This window comes from Chlorocebus sabaeus, chromosome 22 (assembly GCF_047675955.1).
Source record: "Chlorocebus sabaeus isolate Y175 chromosome 22, mChlSab1.0.hap1, whole genome shotgun sequence".
Taxonomy (NCBI): Eukaryota; Metazoa; Chordata; class Mammalia; order Primates; family Cercopithecidae; genus Chlorocebus; species Chlorocebus sabaeus.
The window spans coordinates 46,385,303-46,407,411 of record NC_132925.1 but is presented as its reverse complement, the minus strand read 5'-3'; the positions used below and the strand labels follow the sequence as shown (position 1 = coordinate 46,407,411).

General features: G+C 54.0%; 1 protein-coding gene across 4 annotated transcripts in view; it reads right to left on the bottom strand.

Annotated features, from left to right (window-relative positions):
• Positions 1-3,296: 3,296 nt before the first annotated feature.
• CHCHD6 (coiled-coil-helix-coiled-coil-helix domain containing 6) overlaps positions 3,297-22,109 on the bottom strand; it is a 238,825-nt gene continuing 220,012 nt past the window's right edge. For 3 of the 4 annotated variants that reach the window (XM_038003458.2, XM_007985492.3, XM_038003455.2), the window contains exons 7-8: positions 6,141-6,276; positions 3,297-3,521 (exon numbers count right to left, since the gene is read on the bottom strand). In XM_038003458.2, coding sequence (XP_037859386.2) covers positions 3,516-3,521; positions 6,141-6,276 — 142 coding nt within the window. In that variant the 3' untranslated portion in view covers positions 3,297-3,515. Of the gene's footprint in view, positions 3,522-6,140; positions 6,277-6,626; positions 10,633-22,109 lie in introns of those variants that run through there. The other variant, XR_012090552.1, reaches the window with a different exon arrangement.

Sequence of the window (22,109 nt, the reverse complement as noted above, 5' to 3'; positions counted from 1 at the left end):
TCAAACCTGCCACTTCAACTTGGCTCAAAGGAAAGGGAAGCTGGGCACTGACAGGAGAACATTTCCTTCCCAGAACAATGCTCTCTCACAGAGAAGTCCTGTTGGAAATGACAAAAACCCAGTTTAGACAAAAAGGGAAACTTGCTAGCTCATGTATGAGCTAACTTCATGTCTGGCTGGATCCAGGTGCTCAATGACCTTGCACAGTCTCTCCATCCCTTGGCTGTGTGCCTCTGCTGGCTCTGCTCTCTAGAACCCTCTCCCTGTGTGGAGGTGAAGGTGGTAGGAAGAGGGGAACAGGAGTCATTGATAGAGTTGGGGAGAGTGGTTCTTCAGAAAACTTGAAAAGCTATTTCTAAAAGAAGATGGGTGGATGTGGAGTGGGCCACTGGTGTTCCCTATAAATCCTAGACACTGCTTTAGTTGTTCTGTAATGAGGAAACTGAGGCTCAGGCCTAAGGGAATTGCTGGCCTTTCTTGGCAGCCAACAGGAGGCAGAGTCAGGATTTAAACTGAGGCCCCCAGGCCTGCAGAGCCTGTGGATTTTCCTGTGTGCACCGGGCTCCCTTCCTGCCTGAACCCACTACAGGAGGTGCCAAGACCCAGGACTCCAGGCAGATGCCAACAGGCCCGGAGACACTGAAGAAGCTGGTAATGGTCCTTACATCTCATCATCATAAGGACAGGTGCCCTGTCCTCATCTGAGACTAGTCCTGGTCCCCAAACGACTCCCTACCTGCCTGTACCAGGGACCAGGGGTGGCCAAGAGGAGCCCACGTCAGGCTGATCTTGAGAAGCCGGCGGGCTGTGCACACTGTGTTGCCTTTGGGTTGGAGGCCTGTGTCCGGGCTGGGTGGGCACCCAGGAGGAGGGCTCTGAGGACTCACACAGGGCTTAACCCTTGAGGAATGTGGAAGGAGACCAGAAGCTCCCGCACAGAGCCTGAAGGAGGAGGAGGCTAGAGTCTCAGGCAGGGGCCATGAGCCAGACATGGAGGTGGAAAGTGAACAGACTGGTCAGGGTCAGGCGTGAGTCTTATTTTTAGGACCAAGTGGAAGTTTATGAAAATCCAGCAAGAACTGGGGACAGATGTGTGGATTTGGGGGTGTGGGAGGCCCAGGGCTAAGGACACTATGGGGAGGAGGGAGAGGGGTAAGCAGACCCAGCCAGCCAGGGGCCAGAGGCAGTGGAGGACCTGAAGGAAGGGCCCTGGATTCTGCATGAGCCCCTGGAGAGCCTTACCGGCCCCTGCCCTGCACCTCCCACACCTGTGGCCTTGCTCCCCAGCTCTGCTCTTTGGCCTTCAAACCTCTGTCAGCTCCTGGTCTGAGTCAATCATGCAGTGATGTGTGGGTAACAGTGCCATCTCATGAGGCTGCTCTGCCAGCCTCTGTCCCTGGATGCCTCTTTGCACAGGCCCTGGGAGAGGGCTGTTGCTGCTACCCTCCACTGCCACCGCCAACCTCGTTCTGGCCCCATTCCCAAAGCAGGAGGTAGCTTTGTGGAGCTCAGAGGCCAAAGAAGTCTTTTCACTCCTCTCAGGCCAACTGCAGTCTGACCAGACTGGCTACCAGGGAATGAAGGAACAAGGAGTTGCAGGCAGAGGATCAGGAAGTGCATGCCCTGGAAGCTGGCTCTCTGGCTATGTGGGAGCCTGAAACTGGAGCCTGAACTAGCCTGGAGGAGGAGGGGCCATTTGGAAGAAACCATGGGGCTGCTGGTCGCTGGACAAGGGAGGCCATCTGGGGTCACAGGTCTGTTGGCTGACATGAATGGGCCTGGGCCGTAGGCTCCACCCAGCAGAATCATGAGCCACATAAAATGGGTGTTGTTTTAAGCTATGAAGTCTGGGGGTGGTTTGTTACCCAGACAGAGCGAGCTAGTACAGGCTCAGGCAACATCCAGTCCACAGGTGTCTGTGTACCTGGGAGTCCATTTCCCACCCCAGGATGCGTCTCTAACCCCCAAAAGTGACACCTGGAGAAGGGGATGAACAGCCGAAAGTTATTCCTGTGAGATCTGAAGTTGGACAAAGCCTTGGAAGCCAAACACTTCTGAGGGAGTCAGAACAGCATGGTGGACAGGCCTGACCTGTGACCCCTCACCCCTCCTCTTAGTAGGCCCCTCCCCGAAGGGCTCAGGCCAAGGGCTCAGGCCCAGTGCACCCCACCCCTCCTCGCTGCATCACACTGCATGGAGTCTCCTTGTGTGTTTTCACAGGCTGGCCCGGGACTCCTAGAGAGGGAGTCTCCCAAAGCTGTCTGCCTGGCTGCTAGTATGCTACCCGCCCAGCCAATAGGACACGCCTAATCCCCAACTCACCCCTTGAGCTCTGAGTCTGAGAATCTGAGAAGGGAAGTTTGTGCTGCCAAGTCTGAGTCAAGGCTGCGGGCTTTCAGCTCCAGATGGCATGGGGACTCCTCAAGGGCTCTATCAGGAAACCCGAGGTCACCAGCAGAGCAGTTAGAGGATCCCAGGCTCCACCCCAAAATCCTCCTGTTGGCATGGTACAGGCTGAGTGTGGCCAGGGCACCTTGGGTGGGGGACATGGCCAAAGGTCAAGGACTGGAAGGCCAGTGTTTGGACACCAACCAGGGAGAGCATGTCCCAAACCCACTTTGTCATCTGCCCTCCTCAATCCCTGCATTCCTTATTTTAGAACCCCCAACACCCAAGTCAGAGACTTCAAAGTCACCTGGCCTCTTCTGTCATTCAGTCGGTTTCAGTCTTGCCAATCAGCCCTACTAACCCGCCTTGGGCTTGAGCTGTGCGGGGCCCTACACACTGGTGATGCTCCCTGGCATTGAGTCCTGTCTCCCTGGCACCACCTGACAGCCGGAGCAACGTCACTCAGAGACAGTGCCAGCTCAGCCTGCCGCACCCCAGTCCTGCCGCCTCTGCAGCCATGCCGCCTGACTCTCTTGCCTGCCTTTGCTCTCCTCCACCCCCTGCTACCCTCACACCTGGGATCCACTCTGCTGGGTCTCCGGCCTGCCCTGCCCTTGTCTGGTCAGCTTCCGCCCTGGGCACAGGCAGCACTCGCTGCAGGAAGCTGGCCTGCTCTCCCTCTGTGCCATCCCTAGAAAGGCCTGCTCCCTTTCCTTCTCATCTGTGCTTCCGCAGCAGCCTGTTGTTGCTGCTGCAATGTAATTAGGGGTTCCCAGGCCATCTCCCCTGCCAGTCCAGGGACTCCCCAAGGGGAGCAGCCCATCTTCCTCAGCTCCACTTCGCTGGTGTCCAGTAGAGGGCTGGACGCAGAGTAGGCAGCAGTGACTGTTTGCCAGGGAGTCAACGACTGAAAACAAAGGCATCTGCTTTATTTGTTTTCAGACAGTAGCGCATACTTTGTTTCCTAAACACATGGCAGCCCCAGGCTCAGGGGCATATGCAGGGGCCCAGCAGGAAACGGCAGGGCACAGTGGCTGTGGCCTAGGGCTCTGTGGACTGTGGTCCCATGATTGGTCCCTTCTTCAGGGCTCTAAGTCACTGCCAGGACAGGGAATGATGTCTGCTCCTCAGCCCTACAAAGAGAACAGGTCAGAGTTGAGTCAGGGCCCACTCCGCCCATGCCCACCAGCTCTGTGCAGAGTGCCCTGTGACAGCAAGCATGTCCCAGGCAGCAGCTATGAGTTGGTCTCCCTCCTCACCTGGAGACCCATCAGTGAATCTCTTCACCTCTGTACCCCGGAGCCCAGCACAGTCCCCAGCAGCAGGGGACAGGCCCTCACTGCACGCGACAGTGACACCAGCACACGCTCCCCTCTCCTCTACTCTCCCAGGGCTGGCTCAGAAGGCAGGTCCCCTGCCCCCATCCCCTCAACCTGCTGCGGTGTTTCTGACAAGCACCTTGGGTATAGAAGAGTCTAACCCAACTCTGCTCTGCCTCGTCAAGGCCTCCCCCCTCTGTTCTCTGATTTTTTGCAGCTCAGTGGGAGCCTGCTGGGATGCTGGGGTCCACACAGTCAGGGTCCTGTTGTGGAGAGCCTGAGGTCCCTGTCCTCATCTGAGATGGCCAGCACATTCATACACAGGCAGGCGCCAGGCTCTGGGCCTAGGCATCACCAACCTGCCCTAGGAGCCCCAGGGCAGATGCTAGATCCTGGAGAGAGAAGCAGTGCTGTCCCACCCCAAGGCCCTTGACCATGTGGGCCTCTGTCCCCTGCCACTTGGCCCCTTGCAGAAGCAAATCTCTCTTAGGGACCCTTCACTCCAGCTCTCTGGCTCTGCCAGCAGCCTTCTGAGGTGGAGGCTGGCGAAGGGTGGTGAGAGTTTCTCCAGCACTTGTCATATCTCATACACAGGGCACCAACCAAGTGTCTGGGTGCTGGGGCTCTGAGGGAGTCAGGTTGAATATGCTGTCCCCAAATGCACACACTGCCAAGGCAGCACAGCGCCTCTGGCGCTGCCATCACTCAGTCTCCGGTTTCTTTGCTAGTCATGTCAGGGGTAGGGGCCGGGAGGGAGACAGGCCTGGCAGTGTCCCAGAGCCTCTCTCAGGGTTTAATGTGATCTGTCTTCCTTGGTAATCACATTTTTGCTTAGGTGCAAGAAATATATATTGGTGAGGTGTGTTTGTTAAAGAAATACTCTTGGGGGTGGTGGGTAGGGGCTGAAAATTACCACAGAGGTGAGGCTAGATGGAGAGAGGATGGAGTCGAGGGCTGGTCACTGAGGGGTGGGCCCTGCCAGGAAGCCAAGAGGCTGCAGCAGATCCCTGGGTAAAGAGTTAGGTGTGTGATGAACAGAGACTGGGAGCTGCCCTTGATTGGGTGTGGGGAGGATCTGGAGGCTGCATCTTGCTGGTGAGTAGGGAGCTAAGTGTCTGGTCGGTGCGAAGGGCCCTGGTCTGGCCCAGCCTACACAGCGCCCCAGCACCTCCTGCCCACGTGGAAGCAGAGTGAGCAGGCTTCCACACTCTGAGATGGAGGAGGAGGCCGCCTGTCCTACCCAGGGCTTCCCTCTCTCAGAAGGCTGACAGAGGCCTCGCATCCATTCGTCCTGTGTGGAGCTACCTCTGGGCTGTGCTCTGGCCATGAAGGGACAGTCGGTGCTGGTCGGGGCTGTGACCAGTTCAGGGTGGAACAATCAGCCTTGGCAGATGGGTGTGAGCAGGGCATGACCCGAGGAAGCTCTCACAGGCCTGGGGCTGCAGGACCCCGCTCAGGTCAGTGGGAGAGATTTCCCCTCAGACACAGCTGGAGAGCACAGAGCATCTGGCCTTAGCCTTTTCCACCCCAAATACCTAAAGCAGGCTGTCTCCTACTCAGGCCAAAGAGGCTTTTCTGTGGGAAAGGAGACCTCATTCTATTGCTTCTCCCATACATTTTCACAAACAGGCTGCACTCCTCAGGGAACCCAAACTAGGTGTCCTGAGAGTGAATGATGCTCCCCAAGGTGGGAGCTGTCCTGTTGGGGTGGGGCAAGGGTGAGGTGTGGCTGGGAACAGCCTGACTGCACCAGCGAACCCTACGGGACCTGGGAAGGGGGAGGACTTATCTAGGATAGACAGCAGCAGTTGGGGGTAGGGGAGGAAGACAGTAGGAGCTGGCTGGGAGCAAATCGCAGGCGTGCAGGACAACTGAGGCCCACTGGAGTGGGAGGTGACCAGAGAGCACAAGAGGCCTGGGACCACTCACCAGGAAGGCCAAGTCAGCACACCCCTCTAGACCAACTCAAGGGGGGTGGCTGCGAGCAGCTTCTGATGGCCGTACCTGCTCCCACTCCTCTTCCAGACGGCCTGTCCTTGCTGGGACCCCCAGTCTGCACTCGGGCCTCTGCCACGCTCCCACCCCTAAGTGCTAAGAGCTAAGAAGTCCCTGGCACCCATAAGGGGCCCGGCCCTTCAAGGTGGGGCCTGACTTTACCCAGCCTGCTCCCACCCAGCCTAATAGGGCAAACGCCACAGGGATCATCTCCCCAGCGCCAGATGTCCAAGGTACTCCTGGGAGCAGCCAGGAGAGTGTGCAGGTGACTGAGGAAAGTGAAGACCCAAGAATCCCTCCCTTTGCAAATGCAGATACCTCCAGGTGGAGCATCTGACTCTAACAGGAAAAGGTAGGCAGAGATCTCCAATGCTAGACAGAGGTACCTCCCCTACCTCCCAAGCCCCCTGGAAACCTGGGAGGCAGGCAAGGCCTTACCTTGTGGGCGGCGCTCACGCAGCGCTGGTATGCCTTGACCAGGTCTGAGCACAGCAGCACCTCATGCGGGCGATCTCGGTAGCAGTGGAGGATCTGGGCCTGCAGCCCTGAGCAGACGGGCTCCACCCTGCGGGGCCTGCAGAAGACATGAGTAGGCAGGCCTGGGGCTCAGGTGCCAGCAGGCAGGGGAGAGAATTCACATTCACTCTACCTACCTGCCAGGCGCTAGGCTAAGCCCCTGACACCCACCAGCGTCCTTTTAACCCTCAGAGAGAAGCACTGTGCTTTCCCATTCTAGAAATGAGAGGACGGTCGCAGGGGTCAAGCCCAGTGGCTTAGGCTCACAATATAGCAGACATTGAAATGTGCTGTGGTCTAGGGCTCCACACCGGGCTCCTTCACTGGGGCCTGAGCACCTCCAGGAGGCAGGAAAGCCCAGCGAGCTTATCCCCACTGGAGGGCCCCCATGAGGACGGTGCAGCTCACCTCCAGGACAGCCTGCCCCGCTGCGCCCAGGATAGCCATCCCTCTATGCCTGGGACAGCCCGCCCCACTGTACCCAGCATAGCTGTCAGCTGCTTTCCTGTGTCTGTGGTTTACCCATGACTATAACCATGTGACTTACTTTTCTCCTGATTTAAAACTAATATGTGTGCAACAAGGAAAATGAACTCTACAGAAATGTCTGAAGAAATGAAAAATGTTCTTTTTACTTCTTAAAGGTAACCACGATAATACCTATTCTTTTCTTTCTTTTTCAAAGTAGTTTTAGAACCCACAAAAGTAAGTTCACTTTCTAAAATTGTGGGAAAAAAAGAGCAAACATAGATGACACTAAATTCAGTCACTGGCCCAGCCTCCTGAGCGTAGTTTTGGATCAGTTGGTCTCCTTCCAGATTCCTCTCCCTCTCTAACACACACACACACACACACACTCGCACGCTGACACACACAGCAGCACATTTGTGCACTCCCTGCCCGCCAGGCGCTGTCCTCTGTCTGCTGCACGTGCTCAGTGCTGCTCCTCACAGCTCTGGTAGCAGACACTATCGTTCATCATGCTGTTCACACAAATCAGGAAACTGAGGCTCAGACAAATAAGGCCACACAGCTGGACAGTGGAGGAGCGGGGCATATTTATTTACATGGCTTTGGATGTACTGTTGCTGCTAATTTGTTTTCTTAAGTGGGTTTTAGGCCAGGACCCTTCCCAGCTGTAGATGGACCTACGGTAGCACTTGACAGCCTTTCCAAATTGAACACCACTCATGGCTAAGGGCACCAAAAAGGGCTGTAAAAATGTAGAAAGCCATTCCTTAAGTTTCTTAGCAATAGAAAGGATCACTGTCACACATGCCGCAGCTCTGCTCCAGGCACGTGGAGAGAGAGACATGTAGGTCAGTTGCTCTCCTACCAGGGTCTCCAGAGTCATTATCATCTAACAATATCTCGAACACAGTTCCTCAGCTAGAAACCACCAGCATCAGTATGATCGACAGCTTGGGAACAGGACCCTGTATTTAGCTGTCTCACTCCAGAAGTCTGCGGGTGGACACTTCTGTACACTGCTGACTTAGCAGTGATGCCACCCAGGCCTGGCCTTCCCTTCTCGTCCATGTCATCCTCAGGCCACTGAATGCAGCGCAGTTCTCTCTGCAGTAGAGATCAAAGGAAGCAGGGAGGAGCAGGTCTCTCTGCTGTCTCATCTGACTAGGTGGGACCATACTCCCCTCAAACCCCACTCCAGGTTTCTCCTACACTCACTGTCTAGGACCACTGTCTAACCCATCGCTAACATGAGCAGTGTGTGTTCCATGTTCAGCTAAGGCCAGCAAGACGCATCCCCAGGGCACCAGCAAAATGAACAGTCCCTAAATTAAAGACGGGAAGGGATGAGTGTGGGGTGGGGTGCAGCTGCCTGTGGCTGCCATGCCACACCACTGCCGAGGTAAAGGATGTGAAAGGAGAGCACGCCTTCCCCTTCCTGCTGGGGCAGGCCATGGTGGCCTAGCCCTGGCCTGGGTCCTTGAATTCCACCCCATCCTAGCCATTGAGGTCACAATTCTGACTCATGTCTACATTGCATGCACCAATTCTTAAAGGGTCCTCTTATTTCCTGAAGAGGACTGGGCGGGGGTTGGGGGGAGGTCTTTTATCTGCACTGACCTCTCGTTCTTACATATGCAGGGCAGATGAGCCCCTGGCGTGCAGTCCTCTGCCTGGCTCTGAAGACCCACTTTGCTGGCCTGTGTCAGCTGCCGCACAGGCAGCTGGGGCAAGAATACAGCTGGGGTGTCTGGGGCAGCCCCTGATTCCTCCCCAGGTGCTTAAGCATGGCTCCACATCTGTATTTAAGAACTGTGACATGGGTGTGTCTAGTTGTGGGCTTTTTAGGCTGCTTCTTTCTTGGGGGACAGCTGGCCTCATGGCATTTTGTCTCAGGCAGGTGTTCCCAGGGACTGCACACATGACTTTGGTTCTGACTGTTGGGACACCTGTTTTAAGAGCGCTTTTAAGTCACAGGTCAGATCTTGGCTCTCTGCCTTCATTGCAGAGGCCTCCCCTCCTATTCTGCTCCCTGGCTCTCCATCCTTGGAAGGCTGTGCTCTCCCTTCCCCAGGCAGGGTTAAATCTGCAGGGCAGTGGGCGCCTTCAGTGGCACTGCCAGTCTCCCTGGGCTCTCTCCCGTCACCTGTACTGCTGTCCCCTCCTACCAGTCTCTTGCCATGTCTTCTGCTCCTCCTGACGGTGCTGGCCCTCTAGAGTCTGAGACCCCAGAGCATGATTTCCATCATAGCCTCTGCTGCACTACCCTGAAGCAGGACCCCACCCTGCCCTCATGGGGCCCTGGTGAGCCTGGTTCCTGGCTGCATCTTGGAGGCCAGCAGGCACTGAGGGGCCCTGTGTGTCATGGTGAGTGGCTCAGGGGAAGCCCCAGGTTTGGTAAGGGCAGAGCTGTCCTAAGCTGTAACTCTGTGAGGCTTACTGATCTATGTGAAAAGAGGTGTCAGGGACAGGACAGGCGGAGGCTAAGTGGCCCCAGCCTGAGTCATGCGGCCGAGCCTCATGGAGCTGCAGCGCTGACCTGCCAAGCCCTGCCCTCTACAGAGGCACAACAGAGACTGACACTTCCTTTGCAGAATGGTAATGCACAGGAAGACGCAGCCACATTTGTCCCTCTCCCCATGGTCAACCTGGCTGTGTCCCCACCTCACTGGCTTCTCTTACTTTGGTTTCAGGTCCCAGGACAAGGGCCTCTGGGTTTTGAGGGCAAACCTCCCAGTGGGCTCCCAGTTCAGGAGAAACTGGGCCATGGTGAAATCTATCCCCTCCATGCCAGTATTGCCCGTGGGACCATGGCAGCCTCTCTGCTGGGACTTATGAGAACAATATGAGGAGACAGAATGGGAGGCAAATGTCAACTGGAAGAAATTTCACCCATTTGTCCATAAAAAGGCTCTGAATGGGGTAAGACAGGGAGAGAACAGCTCTGGAAATAAAAAGCTTTCTCTGAAGCAGGCAGGGCTAGGCCTTGGGTGAAGCCATTCACAAAAGTAGGTGCACTCTATCCACCCTGAACCCCTCCCAGCCCTGGCACACCACGACCCTGTTTACAATGCATACAAAACAGCTCCCATGTTCAAAAACATCGTCTTGCAAACAGCTACTCTTCACATGCACAGATAAAGATATCCAAAGTGTGCCACGAACTTACCAGGGATAGAAATAAGTCCTGTACCCCTGTGTGAGGACATTTCCTTGGAGAATGAAGATCTAATGGTCCATGTGGCTTCGAAGGGGTTCATGCCATTTGCATTGGTGTATGGGGTGTCTGTTTGCACAGGCATCATAGGCAATGTCCAGGAAGTTGGCTCGCCTCACTGGCTCTTATGTTCCTCATCGGTACAATGGGAACAGTAACACCGCTTGCCCCAGAGATGAACAGAAGTGTGTGCTGTGAAGTGCAGTTCTCACAGCAACCTAGCCATCAGTGTGAGAAACTGAGTGGGGTGCACTTGCAGAAAGGCTGGGTTACTGGAGGCACTTGGCAGAGAAGAGCTGAGGATATGCTGGGGTGGTGGAACCGCAGACGTAGGGCTTGGAGGGTGGAACCGCACCTTAAAGGGTCCCTCCCTCTACAGCGTAAGCTCTGATATCATTCAAGACCTAGTTCAGACCTCGCCCAGCCTCAGTGGTGCCTCCTCCTCAGGCATGTTAAGGCATTAGCGTGTCTGCATAATCATGGTGTCCCTTCAACAAGGAGCTGGCAGATGCTTGAGGCTGGGACTCTTGGTCTAGTGGAAAGAACACAGGTTCTGGGATCAGACAAACCTGGGGCAAGGCGCTGGCTTTGTCACTTTCCACTGTGTGGTCGGTGCATCAGGTACGGAGGAGGACCCCGCCCCACAGAGCTGTTGACAGGATGGCAGGAGAATGGCAGGTGATGCCCAAGACGGCCCAGTCAGAATGTGCTCAGTACCGCAGTGTGGCCCTGAAGGAATCATCGGCGTTCAGTAAATAGGACTACAGAAGACCCCACACACAGCCTCCTGATGGCCCTGAGAGTGTGATGACCATGGACAGGACACATGGGTCCTGGTCCCTGGCGAGCAGGCCACATAGGTCTGCCTGACCCCCAGAGCTCCCACCCTGTCTGCTGAGACCACAGACACAGCAGAGTGCAGAGGCCCCACGTGGTTCCTTCCCAACCCCTGTGCCTGAGCAGGCCTCTCCCACTGACGACCTCTCCTGGACCTTCTCCATTCCCTGCACTCCACCCAAAATACATTCATCTCTCAAAATATGGAAAAGTTTTTCCAATCGAAACCCCCTTTTGCTTCCATCTCCATCCCAGGCCACAGCAGCTTCTCCTTGCTCAGAGAGGTTCTGCCTGGGGCTCCCCCTGCCCCACTCCCCTGGGCCCCATGCCGAGCCTCACTGCTCGGCTGACAACACCCGCCTGGCCCTCACTGCCTCTCTGGTCCCTCACTCTGGTTCTCTTCTGCTGGACCCTGGGCCTCCGCCTGTGTGTAAGCTCCACCTGTGGTCCTGCCCTTGTCCCCTCAGCACACCAGCATGGTGCCCAGCTCAAGACCTGCTGTCCCCTGCCTGCCATGCAGCCCAGGAGGTGGCCACAGGCCCACCAGGACCAGGCATGGCTAGCCCTCACCCCAGCATCTCCTCCTTCTGAATTTCAGTTGGGTCGGCAGCACCAACACCCAGCTGGTCCAGCTGCATACCCGGAGCACCCAACTTCTCCAGCCCCCATGCCCACAGAACGCCCCCAAGTCTAGCCTACAGGAGAGCTCTAGCCCATGCCCTTGTCTTCACTGTCATTAAATAGCCTCTCAATGGTCCTCTCTACTTCCAGCCATCAGTGATGCTTTTAGAACATAATGCAGGCCACAGATTTCTAAAACACCAAGGCAGTTCAAAAACTCATTTCTTGGGTAATCACAACTCACTGCACAATGTGCTAAGCATTATCTCATTTAATCCCAAGCAGGCCCACATAAGGTAGAAACTCTGTTTTTCCTTAAAACAAAATAACACAACACAAAACAAAAACAAACCCAGTGTCTCCAAGTGATACAGTAACTTGCTTAAGTTCACCATTTGAAAAGCAGGGCCAGATCTCAGGCCTAGTTAGACTATACCCAGACCTGACACCCTGCTAGGTCTCCCATGGACCTCAGGCTACCTCAAGCACCCTGATACTGTGACCGTCACCCTGCCATTGTCGGAGAGCTGGTATAACTCTGCCGCCAGCCTGAGTGCCCTGAGAAGGTGGTCTGTGTCCCCAGCCCATCCCCAGTTGGATGAGAGAACTGACCTCACATGTCTGGTGGCCGACTGGCCCCTGGTCTCATTCCCATTTCTCCTCAGGCAGAATGCACTACACTTGGTGAAGAACCCATAATTAGCTAGAGACCCAGGAGATCCTCCCTCCCTCTTCCTTCTCTCTGGTCTGGGTCCATTATCCATAAGTCTCTGTGCAACCTTCCCTTCCATCCATAACCTCTGTACCCTTCCCTTTCCACTCATGACACGCCTCTGAGCAACCTCCCTTCCAATCCATGCAAAGCTTCTATGCAACTTTTCCTTCTATCTATGGAAAGCTTCTATGAAGTCTTCCCTTAGTTACATGACAATATTCTGTACAGTATTCATTTTTTTTTTTTTTGTATTAGTCTGTTTTCACACTCCTATAAATAACTGCCTGAGACTGGGTAATTGATAAAGAAAAGAGGTTTAATTGACTTACAGTTTTGCATTGCTGGTGAGGCCTCAGGAAACTTATAATCACAGTGGAGGGGGAAGCAGGCACATCTTACATGGTGGCAGGTAAGACAGAAAGGCAAAGGGGGAAGAGCCCCTTACAAAATCATCAGGTCTCGTGAGAACTCACCATCATGAGAACAGCCTGGGGGAAACCAGCCCCATGATCCAATTACTTTCCTTCCTCGACACGTGGGGATTACAATTCAAGATGAGATTTGGGTGGGGAAACAGAGCCAAACCATATCAATTTCATCCATGACAAGCTTCCGTGCGACCTTCGCTTCCCATCTATGACATATGCAACCTTCAATCCATAACAACAGTCCATGCAACCTTTTCTTCCCATCAACAACAATGCTTTCTGCATCATTCCCTTCCTAACAATGGTATGGCTCTGTGCAGCTGCCCCATCCCACCCATGACAAGCTTCTGAACACCCTCTCCTTCACATCATAGCCATTCCTCTGTGTAGCCTTTCTTTCTCATCCATGAAAATCCTGTGCAGGCCAGATGCAATGGCTCATGCCTGTAATCCCAGCACTTTGGGAGGCCGAAGCAGGCAGATCACTTGAGGTCAGGAGTTTGAGACCCGCCTGGCCAACACAGTGAAACCTCATCTCTACAAAAAATACACAAATTAGCCAGGCATGGTGGTGAGAGCCTGTAATCCCACTTACTTGGGAGGCTGAGGCAGGAGAATCACTTGCACCCAGGAGGCAGATGTTGCAGTGAGCAGAGAGCATGCCACTGCACTCCAGCCTGAGAGACAGAGCGAGACTTTGTCTTAAAAGAAAAAAAGTCTCTCTGTAGCATTCCCTTCTATCTGACAACTTTCATTGCAGTTTTCCATTCCCTTCATAGACATTCTAGTGCGCAGCCTTCCCACCAATCCACAATAAGCCTCTCTGCAGACCTTCCTTCTTGTAGGACAAGCCCCTGTAAATTACACTTCCTTCTGTGGGAGGCCTCTGTGCAGCCTTTATCTCTGTCTCTGACTACCCTGCATACAACTTTTTCTTCCATGCACAGAAAGCCTCTCTGAAGCCTTCCTTTCCCTCACAGACAAAACTTGGTGCAGTGCCCACTTCCATCCATGACAGTCCTCTGTGCAGCCTTCTTTTCCCATCATCTGTGCAGGAATGAGAATTCTATGTGGAGACTTCCCTACACAGCCACGGCAAGCCTCTGTGCGGTCTTCCTTCCCATTCATAACACAACAAGCCACTGTGCAGCCCTCCCTTCCTCCCTAACAAATGTCTCTGAAGATTTCCCTTCCTTCTATGACAAGACATCTGTGCAGCGTTCACTTCCATCCATGACAAGGTTTTGTGCCTTTTCTTCTCATCAGAAAAGCTTCTGTGCATCCTTCCTTCCCATCTATGGCAAGGCTCTGCATTCTTCCCTTCTCATCATAAACATTCCTCTGTGCAGCTTTCCTTCCATCCATGAGAATTCTGTGTGCAGCCTTCCTTTCATATCCAAGACAATCTGCACGCTTCCCTTCTATCCAAGCAAGCCTCCGCGCAGCCTTTCCTTCCCATTAGTGATAAGGCTCTGTGCAGCCTTCCCTTCCGTCCACAGCAGGAGTCTGTGCAGCCTTCCCTTTCATCCACAGCAGACCTCTGTGCAACCTCCTTTCCATCCACAGTAGGAGTCCGCGCAGCCTTCCCTTCCGTCCACGGCAGGAGTCCGCGCAGCCTTCCCTTCCGTCCACGGCAGGAGTCCGCGCAGCCTTCCCTTCCGTCCACGGCAGGAGTCCGCGCAGCCTTCCCTTCCGTCCACGGCAGGAGTCCGCGCAGCCTTCCCTTCCGTCCACGGCAGACCTCTGCGCAGCCTTCCCTTCCGTCCACGGCAGACCTCTGCGCAGCCTTCCCTTCCGTCCACGGCAGGAGTCCGCGCAGCCTTCCCTTCCGTCCACGGCAGGAGTCCGCGCAGCCTTCCCTTCCGTCCACGGCAGGTGTCCGCGCAGCCTTCCCTTCCGTCCACGGCAGGTGTCCGTGCAGCCTTCCCTTCCATCCATGGCAGGCGCCTGTGTAGCTGTCCATGACTGCACAAACCTCCTGGGTCCAGGGCCGCCACTGGGTTATGAAGTGTTGCCTGTTTGTGCCTAGATAGGAACTGCAGACTGTTGGGCAGGGTCAGGTTGTCCCTTCTGTTCTCCTTGGCTCAGAGTCAGCAGCACAGCCTGCTGGTTCAAAGCACACAAATGGCTGTATCTGAGACTCTGCCAAGCAGGGGCATTGAAGGGAAGGAAACACTGGACCAGGCAGTGCTACAAGGCAGGAGCTGTGCCACTGCTGTCTATTAATGCACTGACTTCACACAGCAGGACTCTCAGGTAAGGCAGAGATACCCCTGTATTTCTCAGGTCTCCCCTCCTGGCGTGGGTAGCATGGGTTTGGCCCGCATGAGCCAGCCTGGGCTAGTACAAACCCATTCATGGGCCCATTCATGGGGTGAAACCGTGATCCTCCAGGGAGAACATAAAACTGGGCTTCCAAACTCCACGGCCCACTGTCCAAAAGGAAACAGACCCAAACACCAAATGAGTTCCTCAATTCGAAGCCAGGTACTATTTTTAGCTTTCTTGTAGCACAAACCTATATGTTCCACTTTTGGATTAAGTTAGTTTGGAGAGGGTGCTGGTCACAAATTGTTAACAGAAGAAGACAACCTGGTCAGGTTGAGGGGTCCAGGGACTCCTGAGAACTAGACATGTGCAAAGGTTAGTGGGTTTGATGATCCCCTCAAATTCATGTCCTTCCTGGAGCCTTGGAACATGGCCTTATTGGGAAACAAGGTTGTTACAGATGTGATTAGTTAAGACAAGGGCATATGGGGTAGGGTAGGCCCCTAATCCAGTATGAATCCCATTCATATTCTCATATGAAGAAGAGACAAGACACAGAGACCACCACACAGGGAGGAGGCACTCGGGGGACTGAGGCTGACAGTAGAGTGATATGTGTGCCCGCCAGTATGTGTGTCCCAGAATGCCAAGGATGCCAGCACCACCAGAAGCCTAGGAGGGGCCGAGACAGATTCCACCTCCAGCCTCAGGGTGAGCCTGGACCACCAACACCTTGATTGTGGACCTCTGTCCTCTGAAACTATGAGAGGATAAGTTTCTGGGCTGAAAGGCCTGACATGTGGTGCTTTGTTTTGGCAGCCCTGGGAAACCCATGTCGTCAGGCATGCCACAAAGGGGTTGGACCCGTTCCCCAGAAGTAGAGTGGGGAGCAGGGATGGGCAGGAATGACCGGGGGACCAATGTATCACTGATCCCTTTCTGAGAGCAGCATGCACTTTCCACGGCATGGTGGCTGGGCCCAGGCGCACATCAGCAATAGCTGCTACATTCCAATGGCCACCACATGCCAGGTTCCATGCCAGGGTCTGCACATGGTGTCCCCAATCTCCATCCTCCCCTGTAAGGTGTTATCTTATTTAGAGATGAACTGACTCACCTTAACCCACATAACAGAAAAGGGGAGGAGCTGTAGCTTATGAGCAGGTTCCTAAAGCTGCTTCCAGGTGCTGCCCAGGAAGTCTTCCGCAGTGGGAGAGATCTGGGGTGAGGATCAGGCTGTGGGAGGGGAGCTGATGGTCAACAGCACAGGCAGAAAATTCGGCCTCATTTGAGAGTGGATCTAGATGTCTGTGGTCCTGGGAACTTCTGCCTGTCAGCGCCTCCTGTGTTCTAGGTTCACAACAACCCTGTGAGCTGGGCCTTCCTGTCCCGTTCTGCAGATGGGGTTGGTGAGTCACAGGCAGCTCACGTGACTGGCCCACAGTCACAGAGCAGTGGGAGGGGCCGGGATAGGAAGAGCGGAGTGTGCTCAGCTCCATAGCTCTTGCTCTGTGCATCGCCACATGAGCTCCACTCTGCCTTGAGAAAATTCCAAGACATTCTGAAAGAGACAACCAAGGGTACTCAGAAAAACCAAAGACAGTCGCTCCGAACCATGTTAGGCAGGGCTCTGCATGGGGCAGAAGCTTGCCAACTCCCAGTGGGCAGCCAGGAAGCTCCCAGCCCAGTAGCCACAGGGAGGAAAGTGAGAGAGGAAGACAGGAACTCATGGCAGCCTGCCACATCAACACAGAGGTGGGAAGAAAAGCAAATGGAAGTGAATGGAAGTGTTCTGCCATGAGACCGGCCTGGCAGGAGCATGGGTGGCACCTTCTCATCTTGGGCGCACACATTGTAGGCGGCCAAGTCGCTCCCATCCCTGCGGACACTCCAGCTCCCAGGTGGACAAGAAGAGGGATTCGGGGCCAGACCCCAGACCCTGTTCTCCCTCCCTCATCGATTCTCCTGCAGAGCGTGCCCAGCGCCTGCTCACACGTGCGGCCCCAAATCCTCTGTGTGCTCTCTTCACTTTATTTAATAAATGGAATCTCATCAACTTATCCTTCTCTTATTATCACTGCTGACATCAATCTGATAATATTGGCCTGGTGTGGAACTGGGCTATTATATGTCCTCCTGATACTTAATTTCAGAGAAACATCAGCAGGGGGGTGAATATATGGAGCAGGCTTTTTATTACAGGCAGCGGTAAGGAGATTCCGAGTGAATTAGACATTCATCTTCGTCAGGTCCAATCTAGCTGTTCAGGAGGGGTTTCTATTTTAACCCGTGGCTAGGGCTGAGGCGCTGATGAGACCAGCTGGTTACTAAGGACTTGGTTAACTGACTGCTATCGACAATGTGCCACTCAGCCCGGGTAAGTGGGACCCAGAGGTCCTGCCATCGATCAACACGCCATGCAGGATCGCTATCAACTGCGGGATGCCGGGCTCCAGCTGCCCCATCCCTCAGGCGGGAGAGGGGCCTGTTTGAGAGCCCAGGCCTGCGAGAGAGCCTGGGGGTGCGTTGTTCCCAAGAGGGCCTGAGACACAAACGAGCCCCTGGCTGCTGCTTAGTGAGGCAGAGGCTGCCTGTGACAGTATTGTCCAGGACTATCCCTTCTCTCTCATACACACATGCGTGTACACACACGGAAAGAAGAAAGGGCCATTCCTCTTTGTTCCTTTGTTGGAAAAAAATAAAAGAGTGCACACTTTCCGTAAGAGGGGATGCACCCCCATTCACTAGATGTCAGAGGGAGCCAGATGGGGTGCTTTCTGGGCTTTGTCTAGGCAGAAGGAAAGTGCAGGGCCACGGTGGCCTTTAGTGCTGGGGGATGACGACTCCCAGCCCGCCTGTGACTGAAGAGCTTTCTGGCACTGTTTCTGCCAATGAGACTCACCATGGCAGCCCCTTGCAGCCATGGCCTCTGGACACAGGGGAGTCCGTGGGCTCCCAACCCTGCTCTGTGTGGGGTTGCAGGAGGCTCTTGAGCACAATCCTATGACATGACTTCCCCCAGCACTGGGTCCTCAACAAACCAGGGAGTTGTCACTCAAATGGCACTGGGTGGGTCCCTAGCACTCTAGACTGTGGGCGGCCACCTGTTCCCCACCCCCTGTCGTCTTAGAGTCACCTCTCTCCTGGAAACTTTCGCTCACCTTCTGGCTAATTCACTTCCCCGCTCAAGTCTCCCCCTGAGTCTACCCCTTTAGTCTCCCCATGTCTCCCGCCTCGAGTCTCCCTGAGTCTTCCCACTCAAGTGTCCCCACTCGAGTCTACCCGCTCGAGTCTCCCCTTGAGTCTCCCTACTCGAGTCTCCCCCAGAGTCTCCCCGCTTGAGTCTCCCCCGAGTCTTCCCACTCGAGTCTCCCCCGAGTCTCCCCGCTCGAGTTTCCCCCCGAGTCTCCCCACTTGAGTCTCCCCCATCAAGTCTCCCCCACATCGAGTCTCCCACATCAAGTCTCCCCCACATCGAGTCTCCCCCTCCCGAGTCTCTTTCTTCAAGTCTCCCCGCTCCCAAGTTTGCCTGAGTCTCCCACCTAGAGTCTCCCTGTTCCCGACATCCCCCTCCCAAGTCTCTCTATTTGAGTCTCCCCAACCCAAGCCTCCCTGCTCGAGTCTGCTCCTCCAGCCTGGCTCCTTGCTGACATCAACTAGGGGGATCTTTCTGACTCATGATGGGGTGGGTGCTCTGGTCAAAGCTCCCCAGAGGATGGCGCTCCCGCAAGGCCTGCCCTTCCAGCTCTGTGCTTTGGCCTCAGCAATCCTGAAGGTCAGAGCTCCCAGAACCCGAGGCCTGGCCAGCTCCACTCAAGCACATAGCCAGTTCATGGTGAGCCAAAGTCCTCCTCACAAGAGCTACCCGTGCCTGCTCTGCTGTCCTGAGCCTCCCTCCTGACTGGCCTCTTCTCCCCAGCCTTTTCCACAAACTCCATCATCCCAGCCTAAAACGCCCCCATAAAGACCTATGCTAAATGAATATCCTTCCTTCCTTCAACGAACAACTACTTACTAAGTGCCCATCCCATGGTGACAAGACTCACAAAAATTGAAACCTCTGCCCTGCCCTCAGGGACCCCTCTCACCCACCCACAGCCACAAGGCCTAGAGACAAGGCCAGCTCCACAGCAAGGCATTCAGGCCCCTCTAGGCCCCAGTCCTGAGGAGAAGGTAAGTCTCCATCCTGCCTGATTGTCATCAACTGTCCCCACGTCTGGGGCCCCAGATTTCAGGAACACTCTCGACGACTCCTCCAATCTGCCCCCATGTCTGTCTGCTAACTGTAACTTCCCCTGAAGGTCACCTGCCCTTCTTCTCACTGTCACACAGGTGCTGTGCATCTGTGTAGTCCTATGTGGACAGGCCGCCAGCCCCACCTCTCTGTCCCCTCTCATTGGGAGGAAGTGTTACTGACCCAATGTCACTTCTGCTCTGTGGCCTCCCTGGCCTGCTCACCTGAGAAGGTCCCGTGACATGGACCATCTGAGCACACTGCACCCAGTCATGTGGGGCACGCTGTCTCCCCACTAGACACAAGTGCCTGGAAGCCAGGAACCGCAGCTTATTACCTCTGCTCTAAGGTCCTCACAGAATAGTAAGCAGGAAGCAGATATTCTATAAATAAATTGAGGTAGGCAGAGCATCAATAATTAAGAGTCACTGGGGCTCCACCTTCTTCCAGCTTCTAGGGGCAGAGGCCAGATCTGACTGACACATTGGATGTGGATGTATGCAGTCTGACCTGGGGCCTTTGTAACCTGGTGGGCCGAGCCCTGGACCATGCATCCAGCCCCTGGCTGAACAGGCATCTGTCTGGGCCATGCCGTGTCCTGCATTCTCACCTTCTCCTCGCTTCTGCTCCTGAACACAGCTCAGCGCCTACTGCCAGGGTGTGAAAATTCTGAGTGTGAAAATTCTGTAACCTACCTCCTTCACCCATCCTCACTGTGGATCCAACTTATCAATTCTTCCTTTCATGCACTGTTTGGCATTACATCTAAGAGTCATCATCAAACCCAAGGACATCTATTTTCTCCTATGTTATCTTCTGGGAGTTTCACAGTTTTGCGTTTTACATTTAGGTCTATGGTCCATTCTGAATTAGTTTTCGTGAAGTTCACAGTTTTTTAAGCTGCCATAGTGTTTCATCAGCTGACAGCTCACTCATAACCTAAAAGGAAAAACAGATTCCTATAGGGCCTCCCAGAAGACCTGGGCCCCCATCTATGACCCCTTCCCCTCCCTCTACTGTCTTCCCCGAGCACATTCAGAAACTGGAGCTGCACAGAACACTGTGGTAAACCCTAAGTATTGCAAAGAAGAGCTCTCAGACACTGGGCCTCCTTCATTATGACAGCCCTACCTCACCACCCCATCACGGACACCAGAGGAGGCCAAAGAGGTCCTCCAGGACTCACCTCTCGCCATACCTCACATGTCACCCAGAAAAAAAGGGGGACTGTAGACCGTGTTTTCAGGATAGAAAGCACCCAGAAAATGTGCCTCAACTTCTACTGCCACAGCTTGGCTTTGAACCAGAACTGACTTCCCTTAGAACAACCACAGGGTCAGCTACCTGCTACTGGGGTCTGGTGAGACACCTGACAACCTGACCCCAGGCGAGGAGGCAAAACAAGGCAGAGGGAAAGTGGACACATCCCACAGCCATGCAGAGGTGAAGGCACGCTCTGTTCCCATTTCCTAACTCCCATCAACCTGAAGTCACCAAAGGACTTCGAGTTGTTTTCAAAAAAAACAAAGAATGGAAGCCTTGTCCTTCAATTGTGCTTTTCCCTCCCAGCAGAAGTCACAGGGAGTGGGGTGGTAGTGGGGGCGTCACCAGGAGGTGGTGGCAGTGGCCTGCTTGCAGCTGAGGCAGCCAGTGAGGTCCGGGAGGGGATCTGGCAGGTGAAAAGGCAGCCAGCATAGTTGAGAGACTGGTTACATTGAGACAAAAGTTCACTGATTGAGCAAATATATACCCTGTTGAAGAAAACAGCCAAGTCTCATGGTCTATGAGAAGGGAGATTTACACATGGAAAAGGAGAGAGAGAGCCCTACAAAGAGCCTCCGGGTATTAGAACTGGAAGTTATCACTATGGACTTGTGAAATACTACCCCCCCACCACACACAGATGGAAGTTCTCATGCATGCACTGTGGACATACATGCACACACATCTACATACACATGCACTTTGTGTGCACGCACCCGTGTTTCCCAGCTCTTCTCACTGAGAGCACCTAGAAGAAATGACACCTCCATAGCAGGGAGCACACCCGGAGCTCAGACCCCAGAGCGTGGTTTCTAGCAGCATCCTCCAACAGAAGGAATGTGGCTCCTGGGAGCAATGGCTGACTCCAGGACTGGGGCAGAGAAAGGACAAGATGAGCCTGGAACACCTTGTGCTAGAAAGTAAAGAATGAAGAGACATGCCAAAGGAAGGAGAGTCAGTTTGAAGGGCAAAATCTATGGCATTTTGAATATTAAAGTAAATTAAACTATAGATTATAGCCCAATGAATAAATGTGAGTCCTTTAATCCTTACTAATAACCAAATAAATGGTTACATAACTAGAGAGAGAAGGGGAAACTCCTCCTTTAATATAATATCAATTCATAAATGTAGAAGAAATGATGGAAATAGATCATCACAATGTTCTCAATGGAAGCTAAGGCTGATGGGTGGAAGTTAGATGAGGATCAGGATACTGGCATAATACTGGAGTATCTCCCCCACAAAATACTAACCAAACACAAAGGGGAAATAAGGCCTTCACAGCAGGGAGACCGTGGAGATACCAATGTGACCAGGTCTAGGTCAACATCACTAGTGGTAGGACAGGTGGCCTTTTGAGCCTCCTGATGGGATGCACCTCGACGAACATAGCACCAGTTTTGGGGTCTTCCTGCCAAGAATGCATGGCTTCAGTCTGGTCGTGAGGAAACACCAGGTGGGCCCAGGCTGGGGCTCTCCCTAAGGATGAAAGCCCTGCACTTTCTTCAAGGCTGTCAGGGTGGAGAGAGACATGAAAGACTAAGGAACTGTTCCATATGAAGGAGCTGATGATGCGTGACAGATCCCTGGACCAGAAAGGAAAAGATGACAACGTTAGGGTAGCAGGCGAAGTGTGGTCTGTGGGCTGACAGTCCTGTTGAGTCAGTGCTGATTTCCTCATCGGCAGCAGTGTGAGGTGACCAAGGAGGAGGTATTCTTGGGAGGCCCATGGTGGATGGAAGTATTTAGGGGTAAGGAGTGATCATGTCAGAAAAAGACAATGTTTTCATGTAGAAAGAAAAGGTGATGAAGCAAATTCTGCAACATGTAAAAAATC